Source organism: Oncorhynchus masou, chromosome 13 (genome assembly GCF_036934945.1).
Source record: "Oncorhynchus masou masou isolate Uvic2021 chromosome 13, UVic_Omas_1.1, whole genome shotgun sequence".
Classification (NCBI taxonomy): Eukaryota; Metazoa; Chordata; class Actinopteri; order Salmoniformes; family Salmonidae; genus Oncorhynchus; species Oncorhynchus masou.
Window position 1 is genome coordinate 60364315 of NC_088224.1, and position 14684 is coordinate 60378998.

At 41.9% G+C, this 14684-nt stretch overlaps 1 protein-coding gene across 1 annotated transcript; it reads left to right on the forward strand.

The window, feature by feature from the left end:
- Nucleotides 1-5337: 5337 nt before the first annotated feature.
- On the forward strand, nt 5338-13215 carry ercc2 (excision repair cross-complementation group 2). Its single transcript, XM_064984551.1, has 23 exons — nt 5338-5515; nt 5794-5893; nt 5987-6064; nt 7057-7119; nt 7232-7345; nt 7766-7882; nt 7974-8090; nt 8684-8807; nt 8900-8996; nt 9175-9308; nt 9457-9625; nt 9865-9983; nt 10087-10156; nt 10321-10390; nt 10883-10984; nt 11057-11120; nt 11211-11332; nt 11546-11638; nt 11722-11794; nt 11930-12000; nt 12197-12340; nt 12699-12842; nt 12995-13215. Exons 1-23 carry the CDS (start codon nt 5511-5513, stop codon nt 13085-13087), a joined length of 2283 nt encoding a protein of 760 aa, XP_064840623.1. The 5' UTR covers nt 5338-5510; the 3' UTR covers nt 13088-13215.
- The last annotated feature ends 1469 nt before the right edge of the window (nt 13216-14684 follow it).

A 14684-nucleotide genomic window follows, 5' to 3' on the forward strand; every position in this document is an offset into this window, starting at 1 on the left:
TTGATCAGAAATGCATTGTAGACATTGTTAATGTTGTAAATGACTATTGTAGCAGGAAATGGCTGATTTTTAATGTCTCGCATGGAATAGCCTTCATTTCTCAGAACAAGAATAGACTGACGAGTTTCAGAAGAAAGTTATTTGTTTCTGGCCATTTTGAGCCTGTAGTCGAACTCACAAATGCTGTTATTCCAGATACTCAGCTAGTCTAAAGAAGGCCAGTTTTATGGCTTCTTTAATTAGAACAACAGTTTTCAGCTGTGCTAACATAATTGCAAAAGGGTTTTCTAATGATCAATTAGGCATTTTAAAATTCTAAACTTGGATTAGCTAACACAAAGTGCCATTGGAACACAGGAGTGATGGTTGCTGACAATGGGCCTCTGTACGCCTATGTAGATATTCCATTACAAATCAGCAGTTTCCAGCTACATTAGTAATTTACAACTTTAACAATGTCTACACTGTACATTTTAAGTTAATGGGCAAAAAAAGTGCTTTTCTTGACCCCAAACTTTGGAACGGTAGTGTATATACAGTACCAGTCAAAAGTTTGGACACACCTACTCATTCAAGGGTTTTTCTTTATTTTTACTATTTTCCACATTGCAGAATAATAGTGAAGACATCAATACTACGAAATAACACATATGGAATCAAGTTCTCACCAAAGAAGTGTGAAACAAATCCAAATATATTTGAGATTTAAGATTCTTCAAAGTAGCCACGCTTTGCCTTGACGAAAAGCTTTGCACACTCTTGGCATTCTCTTAACCTGGAATGCTTTTCCAACAGTCTTGAAGGAGTTCCCACATATGCTGAGCACTTGTTGGTTGCTTTCCCTTTACTCTGCGGTCCAACTCATCCCAAACCATCTCAATCGCCTCCTCCGACCATGCTTCACGGTGGGAACAACACATGTGAAGACCATCCGTTCACCTGCTCTGCGTCTTACAAAGACACGGCGGTTGGAACCAAAAATCTCAAATTTGGGCTCATCAGACCAAAGGACAGATTTCCACTTTTCTAACGTCCATTGCTCGTGTTTCTTGGCCCAAGCAAGTCTCTTCTTCTTATTGGTGTCCTTTAGTAGTGGTTTCTTTGCAGCAATTTGACCCTGAAGGTCTGATTCATGCAGTCTTCTCTGAACAGCTGATGTTGAGATGTGTCTGTTACTTGAACTCTGTGAATTTGGGCTGCAATTTCTGAGGATGGTAACTCTAATGAACATATCCTCTGCAGCAGAGGTAACTCTGGGTCTTCCTTTCCAGTGGCGGTCCTCATAAGAGCCAGTTTCATCATAGCGCTTGATGGTTTTTGTGACGACATTTAAAGAAACTTTCAAAGTTCTAGAAATGTTCTTTATTGACTGACCTTCATGTCTTAAAGTAATAATGGACTGTCGTTTCTCTTTCTCTTATTTGAGCTGTTCTTTCCATAATATGGACTTGGTCTTGTACCAAATAGGGCTATCTTCTATATACCACCCCTACCTTGTCACAACACAACTGATTGGCTCAATGCATTAAGAAGGAAATAAATTCCACAAATTAACTTTTAAGAAGGCACACCTGTTCATTTAAATGCATTCCAAGTGATTACCTCATGAAGCTGGTTGAGAGAATGTCAAGAGCTTGCAAAGCTGTCATCTAGGCAAAGGGTGGCTACTTTGAAGAATCTCAAATATAAAACATTTTTATCTGGGGCTCCTGAGTGGCGCAGCGGTCTAGCAGTCCCTGGTTTGAATCCAGGCTGCATCACATGATTGGGAGTCCCATAGGGCGGTGCACAATTGGCCCAGTGTCATCCGGGTATGGCTGGGATAGGCTGTCATTGTAAATAAGAATTTGTTCTTAACTGACTTGTCTGGTTAAATAAATAAAAATGTGCTTAACAATTTTTGGGTTACTACATGATTCCATATGTGTTATTTCATAGTTTTGATGTCTTCGCTATTATTCTACAACATAGAAAATAGTAAAAATAAAGAAAACCCTGGAATGAGTAGGCATGTCCAAACTTTTACCTGGTACTGTGTATATATACTCATATACACAGTACATATTATATATACACAGTACCAGGTAAAAGTTTGGACACGCCTACTCATTCTTTACTATATATATATATATATATATATACAGTGCCTTGCGAAAGTATTCGGCCCCCTTGAACTTTGCGACCTTTTGCCACATTTCAGGCTTCAAACATAAAGATATAAAACTGTATTTTTTTTGTGAAGAATCAACAACAATTGGGAGACAATCATGAAGTGGAACGACATTTATTGGATATTTCAAACTTTTTTAACAAATCAAAAACGGAAAAATTGGGCGTGCAAAATTATTCATTCTTTACTATATATATATATATATATATATATATATATATATATATATATATATATATATATTATATATATATTATATATATATATATATATGTGTGTGTGTGTGTGTGTGTGTGTGTGTGTGTGTGTGTGTGTGTGTGTGTGTGTGTGTGTGTGTCTTTCTCAGTGAACTAATACATTGCGGAGGCCTGGACTAAAAGCCAATTCATGCTTGATTCGCAAATGTGGTTAGAGGCTCCATATGGAGAGTGTGACGCATATGCAGAGCCTCCAGAGTCATGCAGATGCCAAATCGAGGTATGTGCTGCATCGCCATGTGCCTGCCAAATATTTTATCAATGCAGAGGGCTCTGTATAGCTCCGCATTGACATGATTGGTTGACAGTAGGTGGGGGCGGTACATCCTGTATAAACACAAACTCACTTCCTTGACAACAGCTCCGCATTTCTCGGTGAAGCACGAGAATTATGAATGCCCTGACTTCTGCTGTGGTCATATCGCCGTAAATGCTTCATGGCCAATGCAGAAGTTGTATTGACATTAGCCCAGATGCACAATGCACTTCTCTTTCCAGAATGCGCTCTCTCCTGCCAATTTGTGGACATTTATTGTTTCATAACTTCATTGTGTGAATTGTTTGCGTTTGACCGTTAGTATATATTAATGCCCCATTACATATATAACCAGTAGTACATGTACCGTTAATTCCTGTTATTTCTAATCTACAATTTTTGTCATTTATTTAATTGTGTCATTTAATTGCATCCAATATTATTATTCCAGTCTTCCTGTTCTCATTGTCGGAGTGGGCACATTGTTTGCAGAGTGCACAATATATGCTGCACTTGTGAGAAAGTTTTGGTTTATTTAAGTTTTGGTTTATTTAATTACATTTAAGAGTTCTGTCAATTTAGTCTGTGTCTTTTGTTTTGAGCGCTCATGTCAATGTTGAGTAAGGACGTGAACATAGAAGTAGGCCTATAGGCTACCTGGCCTGCATGCAAATGTAGGCATAAATGTGTCGATGTGGGGCTCTGATAGTATTTCTGATTGGCTTAATGCACCACCACTAATGAATGACCTGTGGATATTCTCAAGTATTGTTTTCTTCACCTCAAACAGCAAGCAAACAAAGTATGTTTTTACATTCATTGCAAATTACAAACGTTCCTCAATGTATTAGAACAATCTTTCCAGTTCTTTCCCTTTCAATAACCACTCAGTGTGAAAGGGAAAATTGTCATGCTCTGATCCAGTGGAAACGTCATAAAATAGGTTTCTTATCAGTGCGTGGCTTGGACTGAAACATGTTCCGGTACTCATTTTGGCTGCTGGTTTTGTTTACATTTAGGTGCAAGAGCTCCACAATACTTTTGAGCTAATATTCTAAGAGGAACAGGAGCTCAAGCAGGAGAACATTTGAGATGCCGGTACTTAGCAAACCTTTCTCACATGGAATGTCAATTTAACTTACAATGTCTAACGATCTATGTGCCAATTATAGTTTTCATATCCACATTTTCATGAAACAGTACCATCTAATTTATAATAACATCTTCATATCTCAAAATCATTGTCATGTGATTAATCAAAATGCTATCCAAATCTAAATGAAAATGATATAAACCTACAAAGTAACTTCTATTGTCAACTATGTAAATATAGCCAACAAATAAAAACATTTCAGCCTGCAGGTAGAAAATATCCCAAGAGCGGGAGGAGACGAGTTGGGCCAGGTTAAGTTTTTTTTTTCTTCTGGTTATCTAGATCTTTGGCGCCCTCTGGAGGCATCAAACCATAAGCTTAAAGCATCAGACAAGCTCAAAAGATATTGTTGATTTTATTAATACACATAGGGTGGGAAAAATACACGAGCGATCGATTGGTCGAAAGAACAGATGACTTTCGGTCTACCAAGATTTTATTTCGTCGGGACAGCCCTAAATCTGAGGAAACTGCAACTTCTGGCTTATCTTTTCTAATATTGAGGTCATCCCACCACACATCCTATTAGGGGAGAGTGGGATAAGTTGAGCCACCCTTGTTTCTAGGAAACCATACACAAAATTATGAATTTGACCAAATATTTAAGAAAAGTAGTTAAGCCCTGTGCTTCAATGCTCTTAGTTGTTACTGAAATTGACTCATTATGCTGTTTCTTTTCTGCATCTACGTTATATCGCTTAATCTACCTTAAACTTACCTTGTCCAGAGGCTAAACTTACCCAATTCCCGGGGTAAGTTGTGCCAAGAGACCAATCTTTTTGGACAAGCTACAGTATGTTTTCAAACTGTAATGTTTACATGAATTCTCATTATTTCCATATATCTTTGTTAGAAAGAATACCATATTTCCCTTGATGGAGTAATGCTGAATGTAAAAATGGCTCAACTTACCCCACTCTCCCCTACCATACATCTTATCAAATGAACAATATAGGCAGTACCTTTACTACTCTTATGACAATACCTTCTGCTCATGTTGAATATAAATTGAATGTTATTTGCGGGTAAATCTTTATTCTTTCTTTAGTCTGCAGTATTTCAGTTTTCTTTCATTTTATGAAGTTGAATAAAAGACTGCACAATAGTTCTCTGAACCTCCTTGGCTGGCTGTATCGCTTTAGTGGATACTCAAACTGCTCTCAGACAAGTCTGCAGGTTTTGACAAGCAGAAGTGTCGTAGCTGGTTAGGAGAATTTACGCAACAGTTTAGGAGAATTAACTTGGACAATTTAAGTCAAGGTTAGGAAAAGGGTTAACTTTTCCCCGACGCGACTCAGAAATACCTAGCTACAACCAGGTCTGCTCTGAGAACAGTCTTGGTTTCCACAAATGCGATTCAGCTCAACATTTAACTCGATATTTGACTTGTTAGTTCTGATTACAGGAATGGGACGTACTTCCATTGTGGGATACATACAAAACCCAATCAGAGAAGACCATAGGATTAGCTCACAATTCTGCAGCCAATCAGAGAAGCAAAAGATAGGGCTTTGTGTAGACTGAGGATGTCTGAAGAAATCTAGTGTGGAACACAGCTAGCTAGCTGGTTGAAGGGGTTTGTTTTGCCAATAAATTAGCCAGGCATCTATTTATTGTAAAAAAAAGTGACTGACACATAAGCAGCTAGCTCGCCGCTGCAATAAATCCACTGAAATGAAGTAAGTGCTCGTGGCAGACAGATTCTCAGACAGGGCATAGTTAGCACTATGTGGCTAGTAAACTCTTTGCTAACATAGCTAGCAGTTGGCTATCGTAAGCTAGCTAGCTGGTTAAACTATAAACATTACACCGTGCAATGTCTGTTGGAACGACCTTGGCCACAGATGAATAGGGGAGTTAGCTAGCCAGCTAGTTATGTTTTTTATATAGCTAATGCTATATGCTGAATGTTACCTGGCGAAATGCCCTCGCTATGACTACTTCCTTTTTATTCTAGGCTCAACATCGAAGGGTTGTTAGTCTATTTCCCATATGACTACATTTACCCAGAGCAATATTCCTACATGCTGGAACTCAAGAGGACCCTGGATGCCAAGGTAAATAGAGAGACCCAGCAACATGCCACTTGTTGTAGATCAATCCTAATGCTATGGCCCTATGCATGATGGTAACACATTGTTTATCGAAAGGGACATGGAGTTCTGGAGATGCCATCGGGAACTGGGAAAACCATCTCTCTTCTGTCATTGATTGTTGCATATCAGCGGGTGAGTCAAGATATGTCTGTTCCTCCATCAGGGACTCTATTGGAAGAACCTTTTTATTTTATTTTTATTTTTATTTTTTTTATTTTTTCCACCTTTATTTAACAAGGTAGGCTAGTTGAGAACAAGTTCTCATTTGCAACTGCGACCTGGCCAAGATAAAGCATAGCAGTGTGAACAGACAACACATGGAGTAAACAATTAACAAGTCAAATGTGAAAATGGGTGGGCTATTTACCAATGGACTATGTACAGCTGCAGCGATCGGTTAGCTGCTCAGATAGCAGATGTTTGAAGTTGGTGAGGGAGATAAAAGTCTCCAACTTCAGGGATTTTTGCAATTCGTCACAGGCAGCAGAGTATTGGAACGAAAGGCGGCCAAATGAGGTGTTGGCTTTAGGGATGATCAGGGAGATACACCTGCTGGAGCGTGTGCTACGGATGGGTGTTGCCATCGTGACCAGTGAACTGAGATAAGGCGGAGCTTTACCTAGCATGGACTTGTAGATGACCTGGAGCCAGTGGGTCTGGCGACGAATATGTAGCGAGGGCCAGCCGACTAGAGCATACAAGTCGCAGTGGTGGGTGGTATAAGGTGCTTTAGTGACAAAACGGATGGCACTGTGATAAACTGCATCCAGTTTGCTGAGTAGAGTGTTGGAAGCAATTTTGTAGATGACATCGCCGAAGTCGAGGATCGGTAGGATAGTCAGTTTTACTAGGGTAAGTTTGGCGGCGTGAGTGAAGGAGGCTTTGTTGCGGAATAGAAAGCCAACTCTTGATTTGATTTTCGATTGGAGATGTTTGATATGAGTCTGGAAGGAGAGTTTACAGTCTAGCCAGACACCTAGGTACTTATAGATGTCCACATATTCAAGGTCGGAACCATCCAGGGTGGTGATGCTAGTCGGGCATGCGGGTGCAGGCAGCGATCGATCACCATCTGGTCCTCTTTGACAATCCACTTATACAGTGATCTCTCCTCTCTTTGACAGGAGTATCCCCTTGAAGTCACAAAGCTGATCTACTGTTCCCGAACTGTTCCTGAGATAGAGAAGGTGATCTCTCTCCCTCGCTTTCTCTCATACCTTTCTTTGTGCTCCCCTGTCCTTGAAGAACATATGTTTCTCATCCCCTTCTCTGATGCCATGTTGCTTCCTTGTCTGTCAGGTGGTGGAGGAGTTGAGGAAGTTAATGGAGTTCTATTCTAAGGAGACGGGAGAGAAGAACAACATCCTGGCTCTGGCGCTCTCCTCTCGGAAAAACCTGTGTGTTCACCCCGAGGTAAGTAGCCTCATATTACAAAATTACAGTAGGCTGCCTGTATCGATTACCCTTTTCAGATATAATGGTATGTGGCCCCTTGAAAGCACTACAGCATGATTGTTTGTCTGTTAGGGTAGGCTACACAGACTTTTTTAAATGCCAACCCTTCTCTGGAGACATGAACAGCATTTTACGTTTTTTTCGTTTTTTATGTTACTACTGTACTGCGTTCTATGTCTGTAAAGGGTCGCGATAGACAACTTCATTGCCCGGCCCTAGCGGTCAGTACACATATCTTCACGATGATACCCACTAACAGTGGTTCTGTAACGCTCTTCAAACACATTTGTGTGTGTTCAATATAGATAATTTCTTTGCATGTAGTTAAATTGTGTGTGTCCATGTCATGGTCCAAATTGCACGATTCTTTGTGTTCAGGTGAGCTCATTACGCTTTGGGAAGGAGGTGGATGGGAAATGTCACAGCCTGACGGCGTCATACATCCGTGCCCAACGGCACAGCAACCCAAGCCTGCCTTCCTGCCGTTTCTATGAGGTGAGGGGCTTGGGATTGTGACAAAGAGAGTGATCTGGAGAGTTCCACACCTCTGTCTGTCTGCCTGACTGACTCTGTCTCTCTGCTCCAGGAGTTTGATGCTATGGGAAAGCAGGTGCCTCTCCCCGCTGGAGTCTACAATCTGGACGATCTGAAGGAGTTTGGGCGGAGGAAAGGCTGGTGCCCCTACTACCTAGCACGCTATTCGGTAAGAATAGCCCATTGTCATAGCATCTGATGTTTTTCTTTTACCAGTGTTTTTGTAGCATGTTATATTTGACAGCATTACTAAAGACGGTACAGTATGAAGATGGGCAGAAACTACTTCTCCAATCGAAATTGCCGATCACACTTGTAGGCGATGTCAAGTTGACGTTGGCTAGCTAAGCTCAAGCATAGAAACACGTAATCAGGTCTAACGATCATCTCACGCCGAACTGAGAATGTGCAGGCAGTCAAATCAAATTCCAGTCTTTCAGCGATAAAGTTGTTTTTTACAAATGAAAACGTGTCTGTTTGTCACTTTCACAAGGTTGCAGTATTAACATGTTCAACTACTTAAGACATTGGCTCGAATCTAGGTTGTGCCTTTAGATTTTGAGAAAATGAACAACCAAGGATGTTTCACTTCTTCTCACAATGTCTTCTCAAACCCTGGCCTGCTCTGCTTGGTCTGTTTCACAAGTGTTCCCGGATGTCTCGTTGCACCTCTGGGTTTAGAAACTCTGTGGCATTACTGTATGAAGGAGATGGATTAGTGGCGGTGTTTTTCCTTTTTGCTTCTTTCCTTAACACGTACAGATCCTCCATGCCAACATCATAGTTTACAGTTACCACTACCTCCTGGACCCAAAGATTGCAGACCTTGTCTCAAAGGAGCTCTCCAAGAAATCAGTGGTTGTTTTTGACGAAGCACATAACATCGGTAAGGACATCCAGCTGTTTCTTTCCCATTTGTTTAAGCAACCCACTGTTTCAAGCCTCCGCAAGCTGACGTTCCATCCTCCTCTTCCTCAGACAATGTGTGCATCGACTCAATGAGCGTCAACATCACCAGGAGGACTCTGGACCGCAGTCAGGCCAACGTGGAGACACTACAGAACACCATTCTCAAGTAAGGTCATACACTAGTGGATCTAGTGGAGAGCAGCACTAGAACCACTGTCATGTTCTGTGTACAAAGGAGAATGTACATGGTGTCTATAATGAGACCGACTGAACCAGTTTGTTGTTCTTGCCCCAAAAGTGTAGAGGGTTTTGATGTCATTTCAACCGCTTGTCCTCTGCTGTAGGATAAAGGAGACAGATGCAGCCAAACTGAAAGAGGAATACAGACGATTGGTGGAGGGCCTGAAAGAGGCCAACGTTGCTAGGGAGACCGACATCTACATGTCCAATCCCGTGTTGCCAGATGAGATCCTCCAAGGTTAGCCCCCTGGAGTCCAGTCGAAAACATCCAGTTATTGAATATTTGTATCGATTTATGCTCAAACAGGTTTTCATGTATCGATCTTTCCGTTTCTATACCCTGTCCTCCCTCCCCCGCACTGTCTGTCTTTCTTTCCCCCCTTCAGAGGCTGTGCCTGGCAGCATCCGCACGGCAGAGCACTTTGTGGGCTTCATGAAGCGTTTCCTGGAGTACCTGAAGGCCAGGCTGAGGATTCACCATGTGGTGCAGGAGAGCGCTCCACAGTTCCTCAAAGACATCTTTGAGAAGGTCTGCATTGACCGCAAGCCCCTCAGGTAACTTCTACAGTACTTTTGTGTTCGTTTTGTATAGCCTGGTGCCCTCGGTTGGTGGAGTTTTCCACTTTAGGTCCTAACATGTGCAAACTCTGTCCACCAGGGACACCAGGCAATGTCAACCAAATGCTCCTAGACCTAACTGACTCCATTGTGGATTATGTCTCTTTGGTATATTGAAAGAAGTTTCTAGTAACTCCTACTCACTCCTTATATGACATATCTATTTGTTTCTCTAGATTCTGTGCCGAGAGGTTGCGTTCGTTGCTGAGGACTTTAGAGATAGCGGACATCGCAGACTTCTCAGCCATCACCCTCATCTCCAACTTTGCCACTCTGGTCAGCACTTACAGCAAAGGTACTGAACCTCCCTAGGCTGACTGGGTCTATGTTACCTCTACATGGCTACAACTCTGGTTATTTATTTTCTTTGTTCTTCCCTTGCTATTTTCCACAATCAGGCTTCACCATCATCATTGAACCCTTTGAAGACAGAACCCCCACCATTGCTAACCCCGTGCTGCACTTCAGGTGGGGTTCATTTGTGTTGAGTATGTTCTGTTTTGCCAGCAGAACGGTGTGATATTGATGGATGAGATGTTGTGCCACTGCAAGAGCCAAGGGTGAAATAATCCATCAGGATGCAAGTGGATGGGATCTACTTTTAACCCTGCTCTTCTGTCCTCTCCCTTCAGCTGTATGGACCCTTCCATTGCCATCAAGCCTGTGTTTGAGCGCTTCCAGTCTGTCATCATTACGTCAGGGGTAATCTCTCTCTCTCTCCCCTTCCTCTGTTCCTAGATTAACTGTGACCTAGCCACTAATCTGTGATTATAAGACACCTGCTGATGGTCTCATCTGTCCAAGATGGGGCCACTCACATTCCAAGGCAGTTGGGCTAGAGTGCCATTTGTAAACTTAGTACATGTGTTAATGAGGGACAAATGGCTTTTCTTTGTGTTTCTCAGTACTTTATCAACAATAAATCTGCGTTTTGTTTAATGATTTTTTTTTACCACCATTCAGAATTTAGTTTATCAATGAATTTGCATGCGACGCAAACAGAAATGTAAAGTTTGACAGTTTATATTATTTTCAGTATATTATTTAGCCTTTTATTATTTAGCCTCAGCAGTCAGTTCAGTCGTATGATCATCACTTCTCTCCATTGATCCTCTCACTAGATCCCTTGACTGTGTGTTGGCTCGGCTGTCCTACCCTGTGGTTGTCTACTTTTGATCATGTTTCTACCCACAGACCCTTTCACCGTTGGACATTTACCCCCGAATCCTGGACTTCCGGCCTGTTACCGTGGCATCCTTCACCATGACGCTGGCACGCACCTGCCTCTGCCCTCTTGTGAGTAACCTCAGAAACAGTCTACATGATATGACCTGAGTGGTTAATTCAATTGAGCTCTTCCTCTTTCAGGTGGTGGGGAGGGGGAACGACCAGGTGGCCATGACCTCCAAGTTTGAGACGCGTGAAGATTTTGGTTAGTGATTGTTACATTGTATCTAAATATTGTAAGTTTGCCGTGAAAACAAATCACTGAAATAAACCTGGTCTGGGTTCAATTTTTCAGCTGTCATCCGTAACTATGGCAACCTGCTGCTGGAGATGTCTGCGATTGTGCCAGATGGCATCGTGGCCTTCTTTACCAGCTACACCTACATGGAGAACATTGTGGCGTCGTGGTATGAGCAGGTGTGTGTACACGGTCCACAAATGGAAGGGAGGATAAATGTTGTTAAAAGTGAATATCTTGTTGTTCTGTCTGTACTGTTATAGCAATAGACATATCTATGTTAGCATTTTATTGGCAGCAAATAGAATTGTGGCCAGAAATGTAATTTATTGCAATCTGGACGTTGATAAGCTTTGTCCTCTTGTCCTGCCCCTTTGTGTCTCTGTCTGTAGGGCATCTTGGAGAATGTCCAGAGAAACAAGCTGATCTTCATCGAGACCCCAGACGCAGCAGAGACCAGCATGGCTCTGGAGAAATACCAGGAGGTCAGGATACCCTTTCTTTGACTGTCTTAGGTTGTCTTCTGTCATTGTCTGTGACCTCTGACCTCTTATCTGTTGTGCCCCAGGCCTGTGAGAACGGCAGAGGAGCCATCCTGCTCTCTGTGGCCAGGGGGAAGGTGTCCGAGGGTATCGACTTTGGTGAGTGTTGTTTAGTTCCTGTAACATAGTAGTAGAGCCTCCATTAGGCTCATTTGCTAAAGTTACAGCAAGTTACAGCATAGGTCATGTGTAGTTTTCATATCACTTATCTCTTCAAATAACTATCTCCCTCAGTCCACCATTTTGGCCGTGCGGTGATCATGTTCGGAGTGCCTTACGTTTACACACAGAGCCGGATCCTGAAGGTCAGTCTAACTCCTCTGCTGTTCATCATCTTTCCCTTGTTCTTCTGCTTTATTCACTGTTTTGGTCTGTTCCTCTCTTCTGTTCAGTGTATGTCCTCCTCACCCCTCTGTCCTGCAATTCTTTCACTTCCTTTAATCCTAATGGTCTGTTTTTCCAAAATAGTTATCCTTCTCCTCTTCTGTCCATCTCTACCAGGCCCGTCTGGAGTACCTGCGGGACCAGTTCCAGATTAGAGAGAATGACTTCCTGACGTTTGACGCCATGCGGCACGCAGCGCAGTGTGTGGGCCGCGCCATCAGGGGCAAAACTGACTACGGCTTGATGATCTTCGCAGACAAGGTGAGGACCTTCGGAACTTGGTGTGTCTAGTTTTAAAGGAACATTTCTTACCACTCTGATCATTGAGACTCTACCATGATCATTTTGTTAAAAAAAAAAGGTTTGTAATTTAGTTCTGTGTTGGACCCCAGGAAGATTAGTTGACGTTGTGGCGTTCAGCTAATGGGATCCTAATAAAAATTCTCAATTTTGTGGCTTTCTTGAATTTGAAAGCCATAATGCACTGAGATCACAGCAGTTTGTTCCATAATGCTGTTGCCTAGCTAGTGCCTTCATATCAATGGTAACAAAATAAATGGGTACAATAAAAAAGGCTATTGAAGAGAATTGGAACAATCGTTTCTCACTTGCGTTGCAGCGCTATGCCCGGGCTGACAAGCGAGGGAAGCTGCCCCGGTGGATTCAGGAGCACCTCACTGACGGCAGCCTCAACCTGACCATCGACGAGACGGTACAGCTGTCCAAACACTTCCTACGCCAGATGGCCCAGCCCTTCAGACAGGTACAGCAGGGACATGTTTAGCAGGGCTGTGGATTTATTTTTATGTAGACGCCTGTCTGACTTGTAGAATAAGAAATCACATCAGCTCTATTCATGACATCTCTAACTGCAACCTGTCCCAGGTCTCCCCTTAACCTATCCATTCCCCTCAGGAGGACCAGTTGGGCCTGTCTCTGCTGACACTGGAGCAGCTGCAGTCAGAGGACATGCTGCAAAAGATCGCCCAGATCGCTCACCAGGCCTAAGAGGAAGTGTCACCTAGTCAAACCCACAGTCACTGTTCCAATACTGTCCTACTGTACATAATTTATTTTTTAAATGTATATTTGCATAAGCCGGAAGGCCAAAAAATAAATGTTTACAGTTTCTACCATGCAGTTGGCATGTTTTTTTTTTTTACACATTGACGTGTCTTTGGCATCATTTAAAAGTGAAGACTGTTATTTCATCAAATCAGTTCTCTGTAATTATTATTACGTGATTAAACTAATCATGTAAATGGAATTAACTAGGAAGTCGGAACACCACAAATCTTCAGATTAAAGTTATCTCTTCAGATATTTTAATATCTGATCAATTAGTCTCATTCCAAACGTTGTAAATTGTTGGTTATCTGCACGAACCCAACCTTTTACTGTGAATCATCCATACACCAATTGACTTTATTTAGTTAGTAAATAAAGTAAATTATCACAAACATATGTTACTAACAAATGATAGGAAAGACAAAAGAAATCACTGCAGTTAATTATGTGAAATGAAATGCTAATCCTTTGCACATGAACGCTCACTCTTTCGGGAATAATTGCAATCAGTATATATTTATGCCCATGTGTTGAACTTTTCTGTTGGAATCTGGTCCGTCTGCTGGAGAGTTCATCCGAGTCCCTCTCTGTTCCCTGAAGATCAGTCTTTCGTGGTTAGAATGGATACTTCAGAGTACCATTCAGAAATGTTCTCATAGATGTTTTGGCGTTTGTCGGCATTCGCATCCCAGGTTTACATAATTTCTAGCTGGAGACTAGTAATTAGTATCTAAGATTTGCTCTTATTCTGTATGGATCTATCGTCTCAGAGTTTAACCATTTCCAGCCGTGTAGCCAATTCTCCATGTGATATGGTTACGAATTCAATAACTATTCGCAATCACAACTCACGTCTTGACACTCAAACCTGTGCCACCTCAGTTTACACCGAGGTATGTGAGTTCTAAAGAGGATTTCCTCGAGGGGTTTTTATTCGTAACAATAGGAAAGGCGGTTCTATGATGCCTGATCATGTCTGCTCACGTGGGCGCGCCAATGATTTATTTAAACTTTAAAGGGAATACAATTCTCTCACAAAGGTTTATCACATTTCACAAATACTTGAATCTTTGCTAATTTTATACAAGAATTAGATGCAAACCCCATAATTGAGAAATGTACACAGAAAGTTGTTTTTCCTGTCCTCTCTGAGGTCACCAAATGAAACACACTCGTCATGCATGTCCCTTAAGTGTCCACAGACCATTCTCACAAGTGAACATTGTTTCATTTTCCCATTTTGGGGATTTAGGAGTTCGGCCACGTGAATTCCTTTGTTCACGGTGGTCTCTGCATGAAAAGGGGGAGAGTCTCCGTCAGGAATTTACAACCTGAGATAACAGAACCTGGGTGTAGGAGAGTGAGAAGACATGATCTATACCCAGAAAAGGGCCACGTCATGACAACATGTACATCATGAAACATACCCAGACAAGGCTAGCATGAACACAGTGGATTGAAGAAACATACTTTATTTGACATTTGTCTGCTATGGTTTCCAGATATAAAATATATTTGCAATTTTCAATAACATTGA